Genomic DNA, 15289 nt, shown 5'->3' on the forward strand with positions numbered 1-15289 from the left:
CAAGGAACTATCACTATGGCAAATAACCTTAAGGACCAACAACAAACTATGGGAAAACTTAATACTCAACTTTTGACTCCGCCAAAAGAGCCTATAACTTTAGAAGTATACTATGTGCAAGAAAGTGATGCTAACATAGAGGATGTGGAAGATCAACAAAGACAGTTTCCCGATAGCCTGGGTAGCCAAGCACTAATTACAAAACTGGACAAGACTCTCTACTTAAACCAGATGAACCCAGACGGAAGAGGAATCCAGACTGAACTGAAGATAAAGTTTTTAGAGCAAATACAGAGACTAGAACTAACAGTGCAACAACATAATGATTGCAAATGGTTTGGTTTTTGTGGATCACTGATGGCTAGATGGCCTCCTTCGATTCAAACAATATGTATTGGAGCGAAGGGAGACCTATCTGGCAATTTAAAGGCCTTGGTCTGGAAACCTGATTGGCAAAAAAGAAAGCCAGAGTTAGATTTAAAAAGTGAGTTCTTAGAGAACCATTAAAGGCTATTCTTTTAGTAATCAGTGATCTATCAGGATCTAAAATAGAAAATATTTATGAGATAGAACTAGAATGTGTTTATGTATCTATTAGGCTTATTTTAGACATTATAATTTGTGCACTGACATAATGGAAATTTGGTTTATGGATCCCACGTTTGATGTTAAAAGAGGTTTGATTATTCTATTTAAGAAATTAAGAATTAGCTAAAATTTAAAACAGAATCTAGTTGTGTATAAATAGTTGTAGATTGATAAACATAGGCTGTGGTCCTGTCAGTAACATGTGATGTATTAGGATGTGAAACAGACAATGTTTATTAGGTAGAACATAGCTACTCAGCCACTGTGTACATGTTAGATGCTATAGTTTTTGGTGTGATGAAATAAGGGAAATTTGGGTTGTGAATATTATTTGGGATATTAAAGGCTAAATTTGAATAATATAATTAAAATCAAAATTAGGTAAAATTTAATAACAGGACATAGATACTACTACTACTACTACTACTACTACTACTACTACTACTACTACTAATAATAATAATAATAATAATAATAATAATAATAATAATAATAATAAGAAGAAGAAGAAGAAGAAGAAGAAGAAGAAGAAGAAGTTGGAAGGGACCTTGGAGGTCATCTAGTCCAACCCACTGCTCAGGCAAGAAACCTTATACCATTTCAGGCAAATGGCTGTCCAGTCTCTTCTTAAAAACCTCCACTGTTGGAGCATTCACCACCTCTGGAGGCAGGTTGTTCCACTGGTTAATTGTTCTAACTGTCAGGAGGTTTCTCCTTAGTTCTAGGTTGCTTCTCTCCTTGACTAGTTTCCATCCGTTGCTTCTTGCCTGCTTTCAGGTGCTTTGGAGAATAGCTTGACTCCCTCTTCTTTGTGGTAGCTCCTGAGATTGGAACACTGCTATCATGTCACCCCCTCACTCTTCTCTTCGTTAAACTACACATACCCAATTCCAGAAACCGTTCCCTATATGTTTTAGCCTCCAGCCCCCTAATCATCTTTGTTGCTCTTCTCTGTACCCTTTCTAGAGTCTCAACATCTTTTTTACATCGTGGTGACCAAAACTGGATGCAGTATTCCAGGTGTGGCCTTACCAAAGCATTGTAAAGTGGTATTAGTACTTCACCTGATCTTGATTCTATCCCTCTGTTAATGCAGCCCAGCACTGTGTTGGCTTTTTTGGCAGCTGCAGCACACTGCTGGCTCATATTGAAGTGATTGTCTTCTAGGACTCCGAGATCCCTCTCACAGTTACTACTATTGAGCAAGGTACCACCTATACTATACCTGTGCATTTGATTTTTCCTGCCTAAACGTAGAACCTTACTTTTTTCACCATTGAATTTCATTTTGTTAGATAGTGCCCAGTGTTCGAGTCTGTCCAGATCCTTCTGTATCTTAAGCCTATCTTCTGGAGTATTGGCTATTCCTGCCAGCTTGTTGTCGTCTGCAAATTTGATGAGTTCCCCATCTATCCCCTCATCCAAATCATTAATGAAGATATTGAAGAGCACTGGGCCCAGAACAGTGCCCTGGGGCACCCTACTACACACTTCCTTCCATGTAGATGCGGTTCCATTGAGGACCGCACGCTGAGTACGGCCTGTCAGCCAGCTACGAATCCATCTGGCGGTGATGCTATCTAACCCACATTTTTCTATCTTATCAAGTAGTAGGTTGTGATCTACTTTATCAAATGCCTTACTGAAGTCCAAGTAAATTATATCTACAGCATTCCTCTGGTCCACTAATTTTGTCACTTGGTCAAAGAATGTAATAAGATTTGTCTGGCATAATCTGTTTTTGACAAACCCATGTTGACTTTTAGTGATGACTTTGTTTGCATCAAGGTGTTTGCTGATTTGTTGTTTGATTATCTTTTCCAGAATCTTCCCAGGTATTGAGGTCAGGCTGATAGGTCTGTAGTTTCCTGGATCTATTTTTTCCCCTTTTTTGAAGATGGGAACTACATCAGCTCTCTTCCAGTCCTCTGGTAGTTCCCCAGTGCTCCAGGATCTTTGAAAAATATAGTTCAGTGGTTCTGAGATCACGTCTGCCAGTTCCTTGAGAACTTTGGGGTGTAATCCATGTGGTCCTGGTGATTTGAACTCGTCTAGGCTGGACAGGTGCTCACTTACCATTTTTTGCCTATCTTAACTTGTGTTTCTATTCTGTTTTTTATGGCACTGGTTTTGGTAGGTTGGACTGTTTTTTCTCTTTGTGTAAAGACAGATGCAAAAAACGAGTTAAATAGTTCTGCTTTCTCCCTATTGCTTGTCACCTTCTTGCCACTTTCCCCCACTAATGGACCAATCATTTCCTTAACTTTTTTCTTGTTTTTTATATGTTGAAAGAAGCATTTTTTGTTATTTTTGACTTTGGTCACAAGTCTTAGTTCTCAATGAAATTGAATTGACAAATTTTTTAACTGACCATGCTATTTCTAGAAATTTATTAGTTTAAACTGGTTGTATGAAATGTTAAGGAAAATTGAGAAGGTTGTTTTGATAATGTAACCTGAATTATGTACTGAAAACTCTGTTACTGAATCTCTGATTACCCAGTCACCATGATGCTTTCTAAATATGTAAATTTTAACTGGAAAAACCAATAAAACTTGTTTTTTTTTTAAAAAGAAGAGAAGTACAAACTTACATGGTAGGATGCTCTTTCTTCTCTGTCCATTGGACGGGTCACATACATTCTCCCTGACACGGGGTCAATGTTGAAGACTTCCATAGGTGGCTGGTCAGCTCCCACCCCTGTGATGCTGTATCTTATGTGGATCTCACTGTCTTTATCAGAACGAATCTGAATTAAACATTAAAGAAAAGAATGAATCAGCATGGAATGCAAGCCAAAGGGGGAAAAATGCTTGCAGTGACATTTTTTTAAATTTATCATTACATTTATTTGCCATCCATCCCATGGATCATTCACATCCATTGTCCATGAGACCATTACATTGTTAGGATGGGGGAAAGGATTAACAGCTTCATCACTCAATAATTCTATACCAATTTTGATAGATGCCTACTCCTGAAGAAAATGCCCACCTTTGGATGGTTTTAGGATAGTCTGCACATCTTAAGTTCCATGAGACATGTAACATATGCTGGGCATTTAAATATATCAGTTGCAGAGTGAAAGTTTCTTTCTAATGTTCTCTTCCTGTCCTGGGCTTACATAGCAGAATAACAGAGTTGGAAGGGATCTTGGAGGCCTTCTAGTCCAACCCCTGCTCAAGCAGGAGACCCTATACTATTTCAGACAAATGGTTGTCTAGTTTCTTCTTAAAAGCCTCCAGTGATGGAGCACCCACAACTTCTGAAGGCAAGCTGTTCCACTGGGTAATTGTTTTCACTCTCAGGAAATTTTTACTTAGTTCTAGGTAGCTTCACTTCTTAATTAGTTTCCATACATTGCTTCTTGTATTGCCTTCTGGTGCTTTGGAAAATAGGTTGACCCCCTCTTTTTTGTGTTTTAGTAACTGCCCCTCTTCAAGGTCATCTCTGCAATCCCAGAGTAACCTTTAATTAGACAGGCAGGCAGGCAGGCAGACAGAAAGACGGATGGATGGATGGATGGATGGATGGGTATGTAGGTAGGTAAGTAGGTAGGAAGGAGAGTGGGTGGGTGGGTGGGTGGGTAGATGAATGGAGATAGTTAGATAGATAGATAGATAGATAGATAGATAGATAGAAAGAAAGAAAGAAAGAAAGAAAGAAAGAAAGAAAGAAAGAAAGAAAGAAAGAAAGAAAGAAAGAAAGAAAGGTCAGTGGGTGGGAGAGAGAGAGAGAGAGAGAGAGAGAGAGAGAGAGAGAGAGAGAGAGAGAGAGAGAGAGAGAGAGAGAGAGAGAGAGAGAGAGAACCTTTATTGTCATTTTTTACTATAGGCACAATGGCACACATTAAAAATGAAATTTAGTTGCTTCCTCTCAAAGTGTACACATACATAGCACACATTTAAACATACTATATACAACATATGTATACATCCTTACATATAAGTATTTTGTAATGTGTATTGTTATTTTAAATTCCTTGTGAACTGCCCTGAGTCCTACGGGAGAAGGGCGGTATATAAGTCCAATAAACATAAACATAAACATAATATAAATATTAATTACTGTCCATCTTGAATACATAACGGAAGGAGGAAGCTTTTGAGTTCACAAGGTTAATACTGTATGGAGCAAAATTGACTGAATTTGGATGTTCTGCTTCAGATACCACGAAGCACCCTCCTCCAAGAAGGTAACAAGGAAAACAGGTCATGGAGAGGGTGTGCAGGGCCTGAGACAATCTTGCTCAAGCAACGTTTCTGTGCTATGTCCTGGATGGAAGGTAAGGAACTGCCAATGATCTTTTCAGCCATCCTCACCACTCTCTACACCACTTTCCAGTCTGAAGCAGGGGTACTTCTAAACCAAACTGTGATGCTGTATGACAGGATGCTCTCGATCGTCCCTCTGTAGAAAGTGGTAAGGACAGAGGAAGGAAGATGTCCTTTTCTCATGCAACACAGAAAATACAGGCACTGCTGTGCCTGCTCACAGTTGAGCAACCAAGCCACCCTACTTCTTAACTGCACACCCAGGAATTTGATGCTGGTAACCATCTCTGGATTATTCGGAGAATGATGAGAGGGAGACGGCAGGCTGGGTTTCAGGCGTTTATTTTGCTTCAGCTATGGACAGCTGTCGGGCAGAGAAACCCTTGCTTCTATAGAGGAACTGTCAACTGTTTAAACCAATGAGAGAACCGCAATATCCCGCCGCAAGGGCAGCGACCAATGGCCTACCGGCAGCCTTTGATAGTTCCCGGGTGATTGCCCTTGCGCGGCTGGCTGGGGAATCCGTTAGCTGACTGGCCCGCCGGCTGAGGCGAGGTGTGTGTTCAGCTGGCGTTTTGACAGCTCGGCGGCTGTCAGCTGAGGCCAGCTCTGGCGCATGCGCAATTGCTCTCGGCAGCCTTTTTTTTATTTAAAAAGTTTTACAATACATTTTGACTTTAATCCCCCCTCCCCCACCCCTATCCCTCTCCCCCACTCCCTCCCCCCCCCGACTTCCCAGAGCTAAATACAGGGCATAAAATCAAAAAACAAACATAAACACCCCTATATTATCAACAATAAACTATAAATTCTATCTCTCTCTAGCTCATATAAAATGAGTACAAACAATATTAATATTACAAATAAAGTAGAAAAGAAAAAGAGGAAAACAGAAAAAGATCTTTACTCAAAATAAATTGAGAAAAGAAAAAAAAAACTTTCACCTGCTATTTGCATTCTCCCACCTTTCTCTAATTTCCAAACAAATTCTCAGTTACGCACCAAAAGCGCTTATCTCTATTAATCTTAATAATCTCCAACCAAACTAAACTATAGTCAAAAATAGTTCTTGCATATATCACGCCAAATGTCTCACAGTTCCAAATCATCCTTAAGTTCAAATAAAAGTTCAAATAAAAAGAGTATATATATAAAAAAAAAAATTAGGCAATCTCTAAGACAACTTGTTGTTAATTAGGAGTTTACATACCCACTCTTAGTTCAACACATACTTTAAGTCCATAACCCTAATATACTTTTCTAGCAAGCAAATAACATCAATCTTAAATTGTATAAAATATTTAAAAAAAAAGAAAAAAAAACTTTCTTTCTCCTCTATAATAATTTTACTCCATTGACATTCTAATCTAAAAATTTAATCAGCAATCTTAACGCCCCAAAACTTTTGGAGCACCTCTGTCATGACCCCCAAAACTTCTTTAGACTGCTCTCCTCCTACATCTTCATTGTAAGCACACTTTGAAGATTCCATAACTTTCCGCTGGTCTTGCTCTTGCTCTCGTCTCGCTCTTCTTAGGGCGGCACGCGTCATCTTCTGGCCTCCTGCAGCAACCGATGAGACTGTAGCTTGATCCCCTCCAACACCATTGTCCACTGTCTGTCTATCTGCAACATCTTGAAACTTTCCCACACCGTATCCTTTTGCAGCTTCCAAAAATGATAGGGGGGTTGCTTTTAACACATTACTATAAAAATCACGTGCCTGAGCCACAGTAACCAAACGATGTCTTTTACCTTCGTGCGTTGTCACCAACCCAACTGGAATCTCCCATCTGAACTTAATATCACGTTTCTTAAGTTCCTGTACTAGAAATGCGAAATCTTTCCTTCTCCTTAAGATCTTCGGAGGAATCTCTTTTAAAACCAAAACTTCTTGCTCAGCCACTACCAAATTAGTATCATAAGCAGCTTGAATGACTTCATCTCTAATTACTCTCTTTGTAAAATAGACCACCACATCTCTGGGTAACTTCCTCTGTCTTGCAACCCATGAATTTACACGAAAAACTTATTTATTTCCATATTTCCCTCAATTTCAGATGCTGACTGGCCCAGTACCCCTTCCAGAGCCTCAGAAATCAGCTGCTTTAAATCTTCTTTACCATTCTCCTTTAAACCCCTAATTCTAATAGCATACTGCATCTGATTATACTGAACAAGGCTCAATTCTTCATCCATTTTATCCCTTATATTTTCATTTTCTAATACCTTTGCTTCTAATATAGAGTTCTTTTGACTGAGATCCTCCACTTTTATATCCAGCTGTAGCACACATTCAGCTATGGATTCAACCATAGACAAAATGTCCACCCTCATTGCTCTCAGCTTCTCTTCCATCTTCTTCTCCAATTTCTCCATTTTCTCCTCCATTTTCTTCTCCAATTTCTCCTCCAGCTTTTTCATCTTTTCATCCATCATATCAGACATCAGTTGTGCATGCTTTCCAAGAGCATCTTGTAAATCCTTAAGCGTCAATACCGGGGGAGATGCAGGAGGAAGCAAAGCTTGCAGTGAGGTCTCTTGCACCAGGGAAGACCCCGCATTCCGAAGAGCTTTAGAAGTTTTAGCCGCCATCTTCCCCCACTTTCACTTATTACGCACTTTCACTTTAAAGCTATAAAATCCATTGAGCTAGAGAGTAAAGATAAAGAGTCCACTTCACCTTGACCTCCTGTACCGCTCTGCCTGCATCTTGATAATCAAAAGTATTTCCTTTTGGCAGGGGTGGTTGCTAACGCCTGGCTCTGCTCCAAGAATCCCAGAGCAGAGGCGCTGCGCAGCTCGGAGCAACCCAGGCTTCGGGGGGGCTCATCTTTCAGCCGCCCTAGCTCTCAGCTCAGGCGGCCCCAGAGAGCTCAACCCCTACCTGGGGCCTCACCCCCTCCTCTTCTCCCGAGGAGGGGGCTTCAAATCCATCTAAACAGCTGATTGGCGCTGTTTACGATGGAAAAACACAGCTGCGGAGCGGGCAGCCCGAAAACGGCTGTCTTTCGACGTCGCGTCGCCACCAGAAGTCTCGCTCTCGGCAGCCTTTTGACAGCTGTCAACTGTCAACGACTGCCGCGTTTGGGTTTGCCTGGTTTAGCCTCAGGTTTTAGAGGCTTCCTAGTGTTGTGGTTAACATTGCGAATAAAAAGTATATAACAATCTCCACAGGTGAATCATTAATGCATAGAGAAATATGGCTATGCCTACTTTTCCTGAAATCAAGAATGATCTCTTTGGTTTTTCCAATGTTTAAAATAATCCAAGCTTATGGGATCATTATTACACCGCATAGCAATGATTTTCACAGTCACTATGTGAACTCTATGGTCTATTTTAAATTTCTTCTTTCTCCAGTGTCATTAGAGGATTGCAATGCTTTCTTTATAACAGACATTGATTATATTATGTAAAAGTTCCAGTTCATACAGTACACAGTTTATATAAAGTTTCCCCAAACTGTTCTCCTCAAGTTTGTAAAGACTGAAACAAATCTAAAATTCTTAGTCAAAATGGCCTCCAGTTCAAAATTCTAGTCAAGAGGAGAAAGATGTTTATACATCAATAATGCTGTCAGAATGAATTGCATCTGTAGAACAAACCCATGTACTGTCAAAACCTCTAACATAAGGAGGAATGTGTTGAATTTATTCAAACTATTTAGATATTCCTCTAGAACCATGTTTTCCAGTAAGGTTTCAGTAAAGATTTTTAAGGAACGTGCCACATCTGCAATGCACAGAAGAACAGCATAAACATGGGGGTCCTTATGAGAACCCCTCACCTCACCTCTACTAACAAATGCTCATCCCTCATCTTAGAATTCTTCATCTTTTGAATTTTTTATAATGTTGTTTTATAATTAATTTTTTAAAATCCTAAATTGTTCTAATTTTGATGTTTAATTCTATTGATTAAACTGTACATCCCTCAGATTCTCTCTCTGAGAGAGACGGGCGATTAAGAGATCACGTTGATGATGATGTTATCCATTCAGTCATGTTCAACGTTTGGTGATTTCATGAGCCAGGTCTCTTCATATCTTCTGCTCCTGCACTATTATTTTTTTATTTTTTTTGAGTTTTTCTATGCTCTGGCTGACGTCAGATTTATCAGTCTCCAACCTTATTCTTTGATGGCCTGGTTTCCTTTTACTGCTAACTCTTTCAAACATAATTGCTTTCTCCACATGACATGGCCAAAATAAGTGATACAATGACAATAACAATAATAGAGTTGGAAGGGACCTTTTGAAGTCTTCTAGTCCAACCCCTGCTCAAGCAAGAAACCCTATACCATTTCAGGCAAATGTGTTTCAGACACAGTTTTATCATTTGGGTTAAGAAGTATGAAACATAAACAAACAATCAACTATGGCTTGGGATTGCGAAAGGGACTTTCTGTGTCTTAGAAAAAACGTATTCTAGGAGATTAGAAAGTGATGCCACGTGTGATACACAGCTACTCCGTGGAAACCCTGAGGGCCACTTGCTATCCATCAATCAGAAATAACACCTAAACAAAATGGAGGCATGTTCAAAATAAAACTAATTTCCCCCCTCTTGTTATAGTTTCCAATTCCTAAACAATGGAGAGTTTGGACTTCATTTCTAGTTTCTTAAACCAGGCAGTACTTTTCTCATCCTGTTGCATATATTTTCTACAGAAAACAATCCTACAAGAAGATCTGCACAGAGAACCCCATTCCTGCTTCCAGCAGAGGTGAGGAAATAAATATGCAGTTAAGATGTAACTGTGTCAGCCAGGAGCTATTACTATTTGACAAACTGAAGTTAATTTTCAGATGGGCAATTTAAAGGAGTTCTTAGTTCAGGCAGAGCTATTTGGGAAAGAGGGTCTGAATGGAAAGATACAGAAATAAATAATCTGCTGTTACCCACCACCAGGAAGCTGTTGAATGAATATTGCAGGGATAAGCAACTTAAATCCAACGTATCTGGAAAACACTAAGCTGTGCTGAATTGGTAATTGTCATGAAAGTTCAGAGTTGTATTTCTTATGTTGTAGAAAAAAAAGTATTATAATAATTAATGATAGAAAGGCATGTCTATACAGGTAGTCGTTAACATATAGCCATTTTGTTTAGTGACCATTTGAAGTTACAATGGCACTGAAAAAAGTTACTTATGACTGTTTTTCACAAATAATAATAATAATAATAATAATAATAATAATAATAATAATAATAATAAGAAGAAGAAGAAGAAGAAGAAGAAGAAGAAGTTGGAAGGGACCTTGGAGGTCATATAGTCCAACCCCCTGCTCAAGCAGGAAACCCTATACCATTTCAGACAAGTGGCTGACCAGTCTCTTCTTAAAAACTTCCAGTGTTGGAGCATTCACCACTTCTAGAGGCAGGTTGTTCCACTGGTTAATTGTTTTAACTGTCAGGAAGCAGTATTCCGGGTGTGGCCTTACCAAGGCATTGTAAAGTGGTATTAGTACTTCATGTGATCTTGATTCTATCCCTCTGTTAATGCAGCCTAGCACTGTGTTGGCTTTTTTGGCAGCTGCAGCACACTGCTGGCTCATATTTAAGTGATTGTCCATATTTAAATGATTGTCCGAGATCTCTCTCACAGTTGCTATTATTGAGCAAGGTACCACCTATACTATACCTGTGCATTTGATTTTTCCTGCCTAAATGTAGAACCTTACTTTTTTCACCATTGAATTTCATTTTGTTAGATAGTGCCCAGTGTTCGAGTCTGTCCAGATCCTCCTGTATCTTAAGCCTATCTTCTGGAGTATTGGCTATTCCTGCCAGCTTGGTGTCGTCTGCAAATTTGATGAGTTCCCCATCTATCCTCTCATCCAAATCATTGATGAAGATGTTGAAGAGCAGTGTGCCCAGAACAGAGCCCTGTGGTACCCCACTACACACTTCCTGTAGATGCAGTTCCATTGAACTTACAACCATTGCAGTATGCCTGTGGTCATGTGATCAAAATTCTGCTGCTTAGCAATTGATTCATATTTATGATGGTCTCGGGGCCACGTGAACCTCTTTTGTGACCTTCTGACAAGCAAAGTCAAGGGGGAAGTCAGATTCACTTAACAATTGCAGTTAACTTAACTACTGTGGCAAGAAAGGTCTAGAATGGGGCAGAATTCACTTAACAAATGTCTCACTTAATAACAGAAATTTTAGGCTTAATTGTGGTCGTAAGTCGAGGACTACCTGTACTATACTATAACATGGAGCCAGTTGCAGATATCTTGATGCTTTTTAACATTAGAAGAGCATAATTGCATGCATCAACATTTTGAACTGAGTGGAAAACAGAAAGTGCAAACACGTTCAGAGCTTTTAAATTAGAACATTCAATAATGTATTTACACACGTTAAGTGTGGAATATGGTAGAAATATTTTAATGAAGCTGCACCTTATTACTCATTGAGGTGAACATTAAGTAATGTTAAATATTACGCTTTTGTGTGTGTGTACGTGTGTGTGCATGCGTTTGAGGGCTTGAAGGGTGTTAAGTAACAAATAATGGAAATATTTTTAAATACACTTGTGCCTTCGCTTTGGCAAATGAATTAAATGAGAGATTTCAGAGATTAAATTCTCAAGTAGCCCTCTTGAATGTGCACTCAAATACATATTTCCATTTCAGCATGCATGCTCCAAGCTCTTACGGCTGAGAATAATTACTTAATTCAAATTGTGGACAAGTAACTCGTGTAATAATCAGCGAGGCTCAGCAATTCCTTCTTGACCGAAATGAATGCATGGATGGGCGCCAACAGGCAACAGGGAAAATTGGTGTGTGAATGCTGGCTTGGGAGAAATCAAGTGAAAATGCAACTTCATTTATAGTAGGAGTTGAGTAGATGCTGAGACTCAAGAAGTCTGCAGAGAAGAGCAACAAAGAGGATAATTGTATAATGAATGATGGAGACAGCTAGACTACTCCCATCGCCCAGTTCGCTCCCACAGAGTCAGCCTCCTCAGGGTGCCGACGGCCAGGCAATGCCGGCTGGCGACCCCCAGGGGGAGAGCCTTCTCTGTGGGCACGCCGACCCTCTGGAATGAGTTGCCTCCGGAGCTGCGGATGGCCCCTGACCTTCAGTCTTTCCGCCGTGACCTGAAGACATGGTTGTTCCAACAAGCGGGCCTGGACTGATCACGTTTTTTAAATTTGGTTTTTATCGGTTTAAATTGTCCTTTATTTCCTTATTTATTGTATAATTCTTTTTTAATCTTTGTATTCTATGTTTTTAAATTTTTTATTGTTGTGAGCCACCCTGAGTCCTTAGGGAGAAGGGCGGCATATAAATTTAATAAACAATAATAATAAATAATAATAACAATACTGAAGAGAAGGATTAGAGGGGAAACAGGCTAACTCTCTTCCAGTACTTAAGGGCCTGACAGAGAGAAGAAAGAGGTTGACTTATTCTCCAAAGCACCAGAGAAGAAGTGAAAGGAGGAAGCTTGTTAAAGAGAGATCTAAACTAGAATTAAGGAAAAAATTTTTTTCTGAAAGTGAGAACAATTAATCAATGGACTACTGGTAGCTTTCCTCCTGGAGTTGTGGGTGCTCCATCACTGGAGTCTGAAAGGTGCTTTCCACAGCCCCCAAAAGGCAACTGGACTGTTTTTCCTTGAGGAGGAGGAGGAGGAGGAGGAAGAAAACATTTCACTCCTCATCCGAGAAGTTTCATCAGTTTTATCCAGTGCTTTTTTTGTAAAAGAAAAAGGTGCCGGAACTCACACATGTCATACAACCTGCCTTGCCTACCCTACAAAGTTCCATCCAAAAAAGGTGCCGGAACTCCGTTCTGAGCGTTTTGTGAGGAAAAAAGCCCTGGTTCTATCCCCCTGCCATCAGAACTGATGAAGCTTCTTGCACGAGAATCGAAACGTTTTCTTCTTCTTTTTCCTCCTCAGGGAAAAAACAGACCAGTTGCCTTTGCAACAAAAAAGTACCTTTGAGACAACTATGATCTGGATGACTGAGAATCTCCACAGACATTTATCCATCGCTGGAGGCTTTCAAAAACAGACTGGGCAACCATTTGACCAGGATGGCATAAGCTCTCTGCCTCTCCCATCTGGGATTGGACTAGAAGATTTCTGAGGCCTATGATTCTATGTTTTCCCCTTCAGATGTTTTCTGCTGCAAAATATTGTCAAGTCCATGGATTGATTATTCTGACTCCAGCTAATGGGAGCAGAAATACCATCAAACATATAAAGCAAAAGTAGATGGAAGAAAAAAAAACCCACATAGGAAATATAAAGCAAACGTGGACAACTACTTTTGCTTTGTATTTTCTATGTTTTTGCTTCCATCTTGCTTCAATTATTTCATTTTATATGCCTCCCACCCAGTTTTTTTCCTCCCTTCTCCACATCCAGTCCAAAATTTCCCTGTTCCTGGGGATATTCTGTCCTATTTTAGCTTTAGGACATGGCAACTTTTATTTCTCTTAGAAATGTTCTTTTCCTCTCTGTTCAATATTTTTGAGCTCATGCCAAAGCTTTGTGAGAATGAAAAAAAAATCGATTTGGAACTTGGGAACCAACTCACCCTTCCCCTTTATCCTTGCTTGGAATAGACTCCCATCAGGATTAAATATTACAACAATTTTTTTTAAAAAAAGAACCAAAAATGCTTCTTTTCATGGGCTTCTCGAAAGTTGCTTTAAAAAAATCCTTAGCTATTGCTTTGAATACGTAGGGCGGGGATGTCCAACCTTGGCAATTTTAAGACTTATGGACTTCAACATGGCTTGCTGAAGAATTCTGGGAGTAGAAGTCCACAAGTAGTAGACAATCACTTCAATATGGGCCAGCAGTGTGCTGCAGCTGCCAAAAAAGCCAACACAGTGCTAGGCTGCATTAACAGAGGGATAGAATCAAGATCAAGTGAAGTACTAATACCACTTTACAATGCCTTGGTAAGGCCACACCCGGAATACTGCATCCAGTTTTGGTCACCACGATGTAAAAAAGATGTCGAGACTCTAGAAAGGGTACAGAGAAGAGCAACAAAGATGATTAGGGGGCTGGAGGCTAAAACATATGGGGAACGGTTGCTGGAATTGGGTATGTATAGTTTAATGAAGAGAAGGGTGAGGGGTGACATGATAGCAGTGTTCCAATATCTCAGGGGCTGCCACAAAGAAGACGGAGTCAAGCTATTCTCCAAAGCACCTGAAAGCAGGACAAGAAGCAACAGATGGAAACTAGTCAAGGAGAGAAGCAACCTAGAACTAAGGAGAAACTTCCTGACAGTTAGAACAATTAACCAGTGGAACAACCTGCCTCTAGAAGTGGTGAATGCTCCAACACTGGAGGTTTTTAAGAAGAGACTGGACAGCCATTCGCCTGAAATGGTATAAGGTTTCCTTCCTGAGCAAGGGGTTGAACTAGATGACCTCCAAGGTCCCTTCCAAATTATTATTATTATTATTATTATTATTATTATTCTTAAAGTTGCCAAGGTTGGAGACCCTTGGCCTACGACTTATACAACAAGAAATAATATTTAGAATTTATTGGACTCCATTATGTTGTGCAAAAAGCACTTTGTTAGGGATGTAATAAGGACAGGTGGTTATTTAAAATGTATGTTTTTACAATGTCCTTCCTAGGCCTGTTAAAGTCTTGGTGACTTTGAAATAGGTGGACTTCAACTCAGAGCCAAGCTGGCTGGGAAATTCTGGGAGGGGAAGTCCACCAATTTTAAAGTCACCAAAGTTAAGAAACACTTGTTAGTAAGTTCTGGAAGAAAAGGGTGGACTATGTACATGTTGCTCTGGAACAAAACATGGATTTTCAGAGATTGAATTACAAATCTAATGCACAAAATTTGACAACTGGACAATGTAAATTGATTTTCTGTGCCCTTATTATAGCTAAATGACTAATACTGCAGCATTGGAAAGATAAATGTATAGCCCCTTTCACTCAATAGATTGGAGACCTGATTATATTTACGAGCATATATATATATATATATAGTGTCTATAGTATATATTCTGAGCAAATTGCCTATAGATGTAGACTTGTATGGATAAATATAATGAAATATGAGACTCAATAATACAAACTACAGTAGGTTAAAAAAGCACGGTAGTCAAAATAAATGTTATACACACACATGCACATATATCTAAATAGTTAATTATATATAGAACTACAACTGTTTATTCTTCTAACAACATGGCCTTATTTTTTCTGTTATATCTTTTTCAACTATTTTTAAACACTTGCTATGTATGTTTTTAAATAATGCATGCATTTTTGTTTCATTCCTTTTGCTTTTTTCTATTATTATTTTAAAAGCAATATTTTTGGGGAAAAAAATATCTTATGCAATGGCAAATCTGGAGCAGAGAGTATAGATCTACTATTTTTTCTTGAAAGTGTAACCATATGAATTGA

General features: G+C 39.3%; 1 protein-coding gene across 1 annotated transcript in view; it reads right to left on the minus strand.

Annotated features, from left to right (window-relative positions):
- Positions 1–15289, minus strand: part of CDH4 (cadherin 4) — a gene marked incomplete at its 5' end in the record, with an annotated part of 1024675 nt that overhangs the window by 190902 nt on the left and 818484 nt on the right. The window contains one exon of the mRNA XM_083358225.1: positions 3182–3337. Coding sequence (XP_083214351.1) covers positions 3182–3337 — 156 coding nt within the window. The remainder of the gene's footprint in view (positions 1–3181; positions 3338–15289) is intronic.

This window comes from Vipera ursinii (genome assembly GCF_947247035.1).
Source record: "Vipera ursinii genome assembly, chromosome: 3".
In the NCBI taxonomy this organism is placed as follows: Eukaryota; Metazoa; Chordata; class Lepidosauria; order Squamata; family Viperidae; genus Vipera; species Vipera ursinii.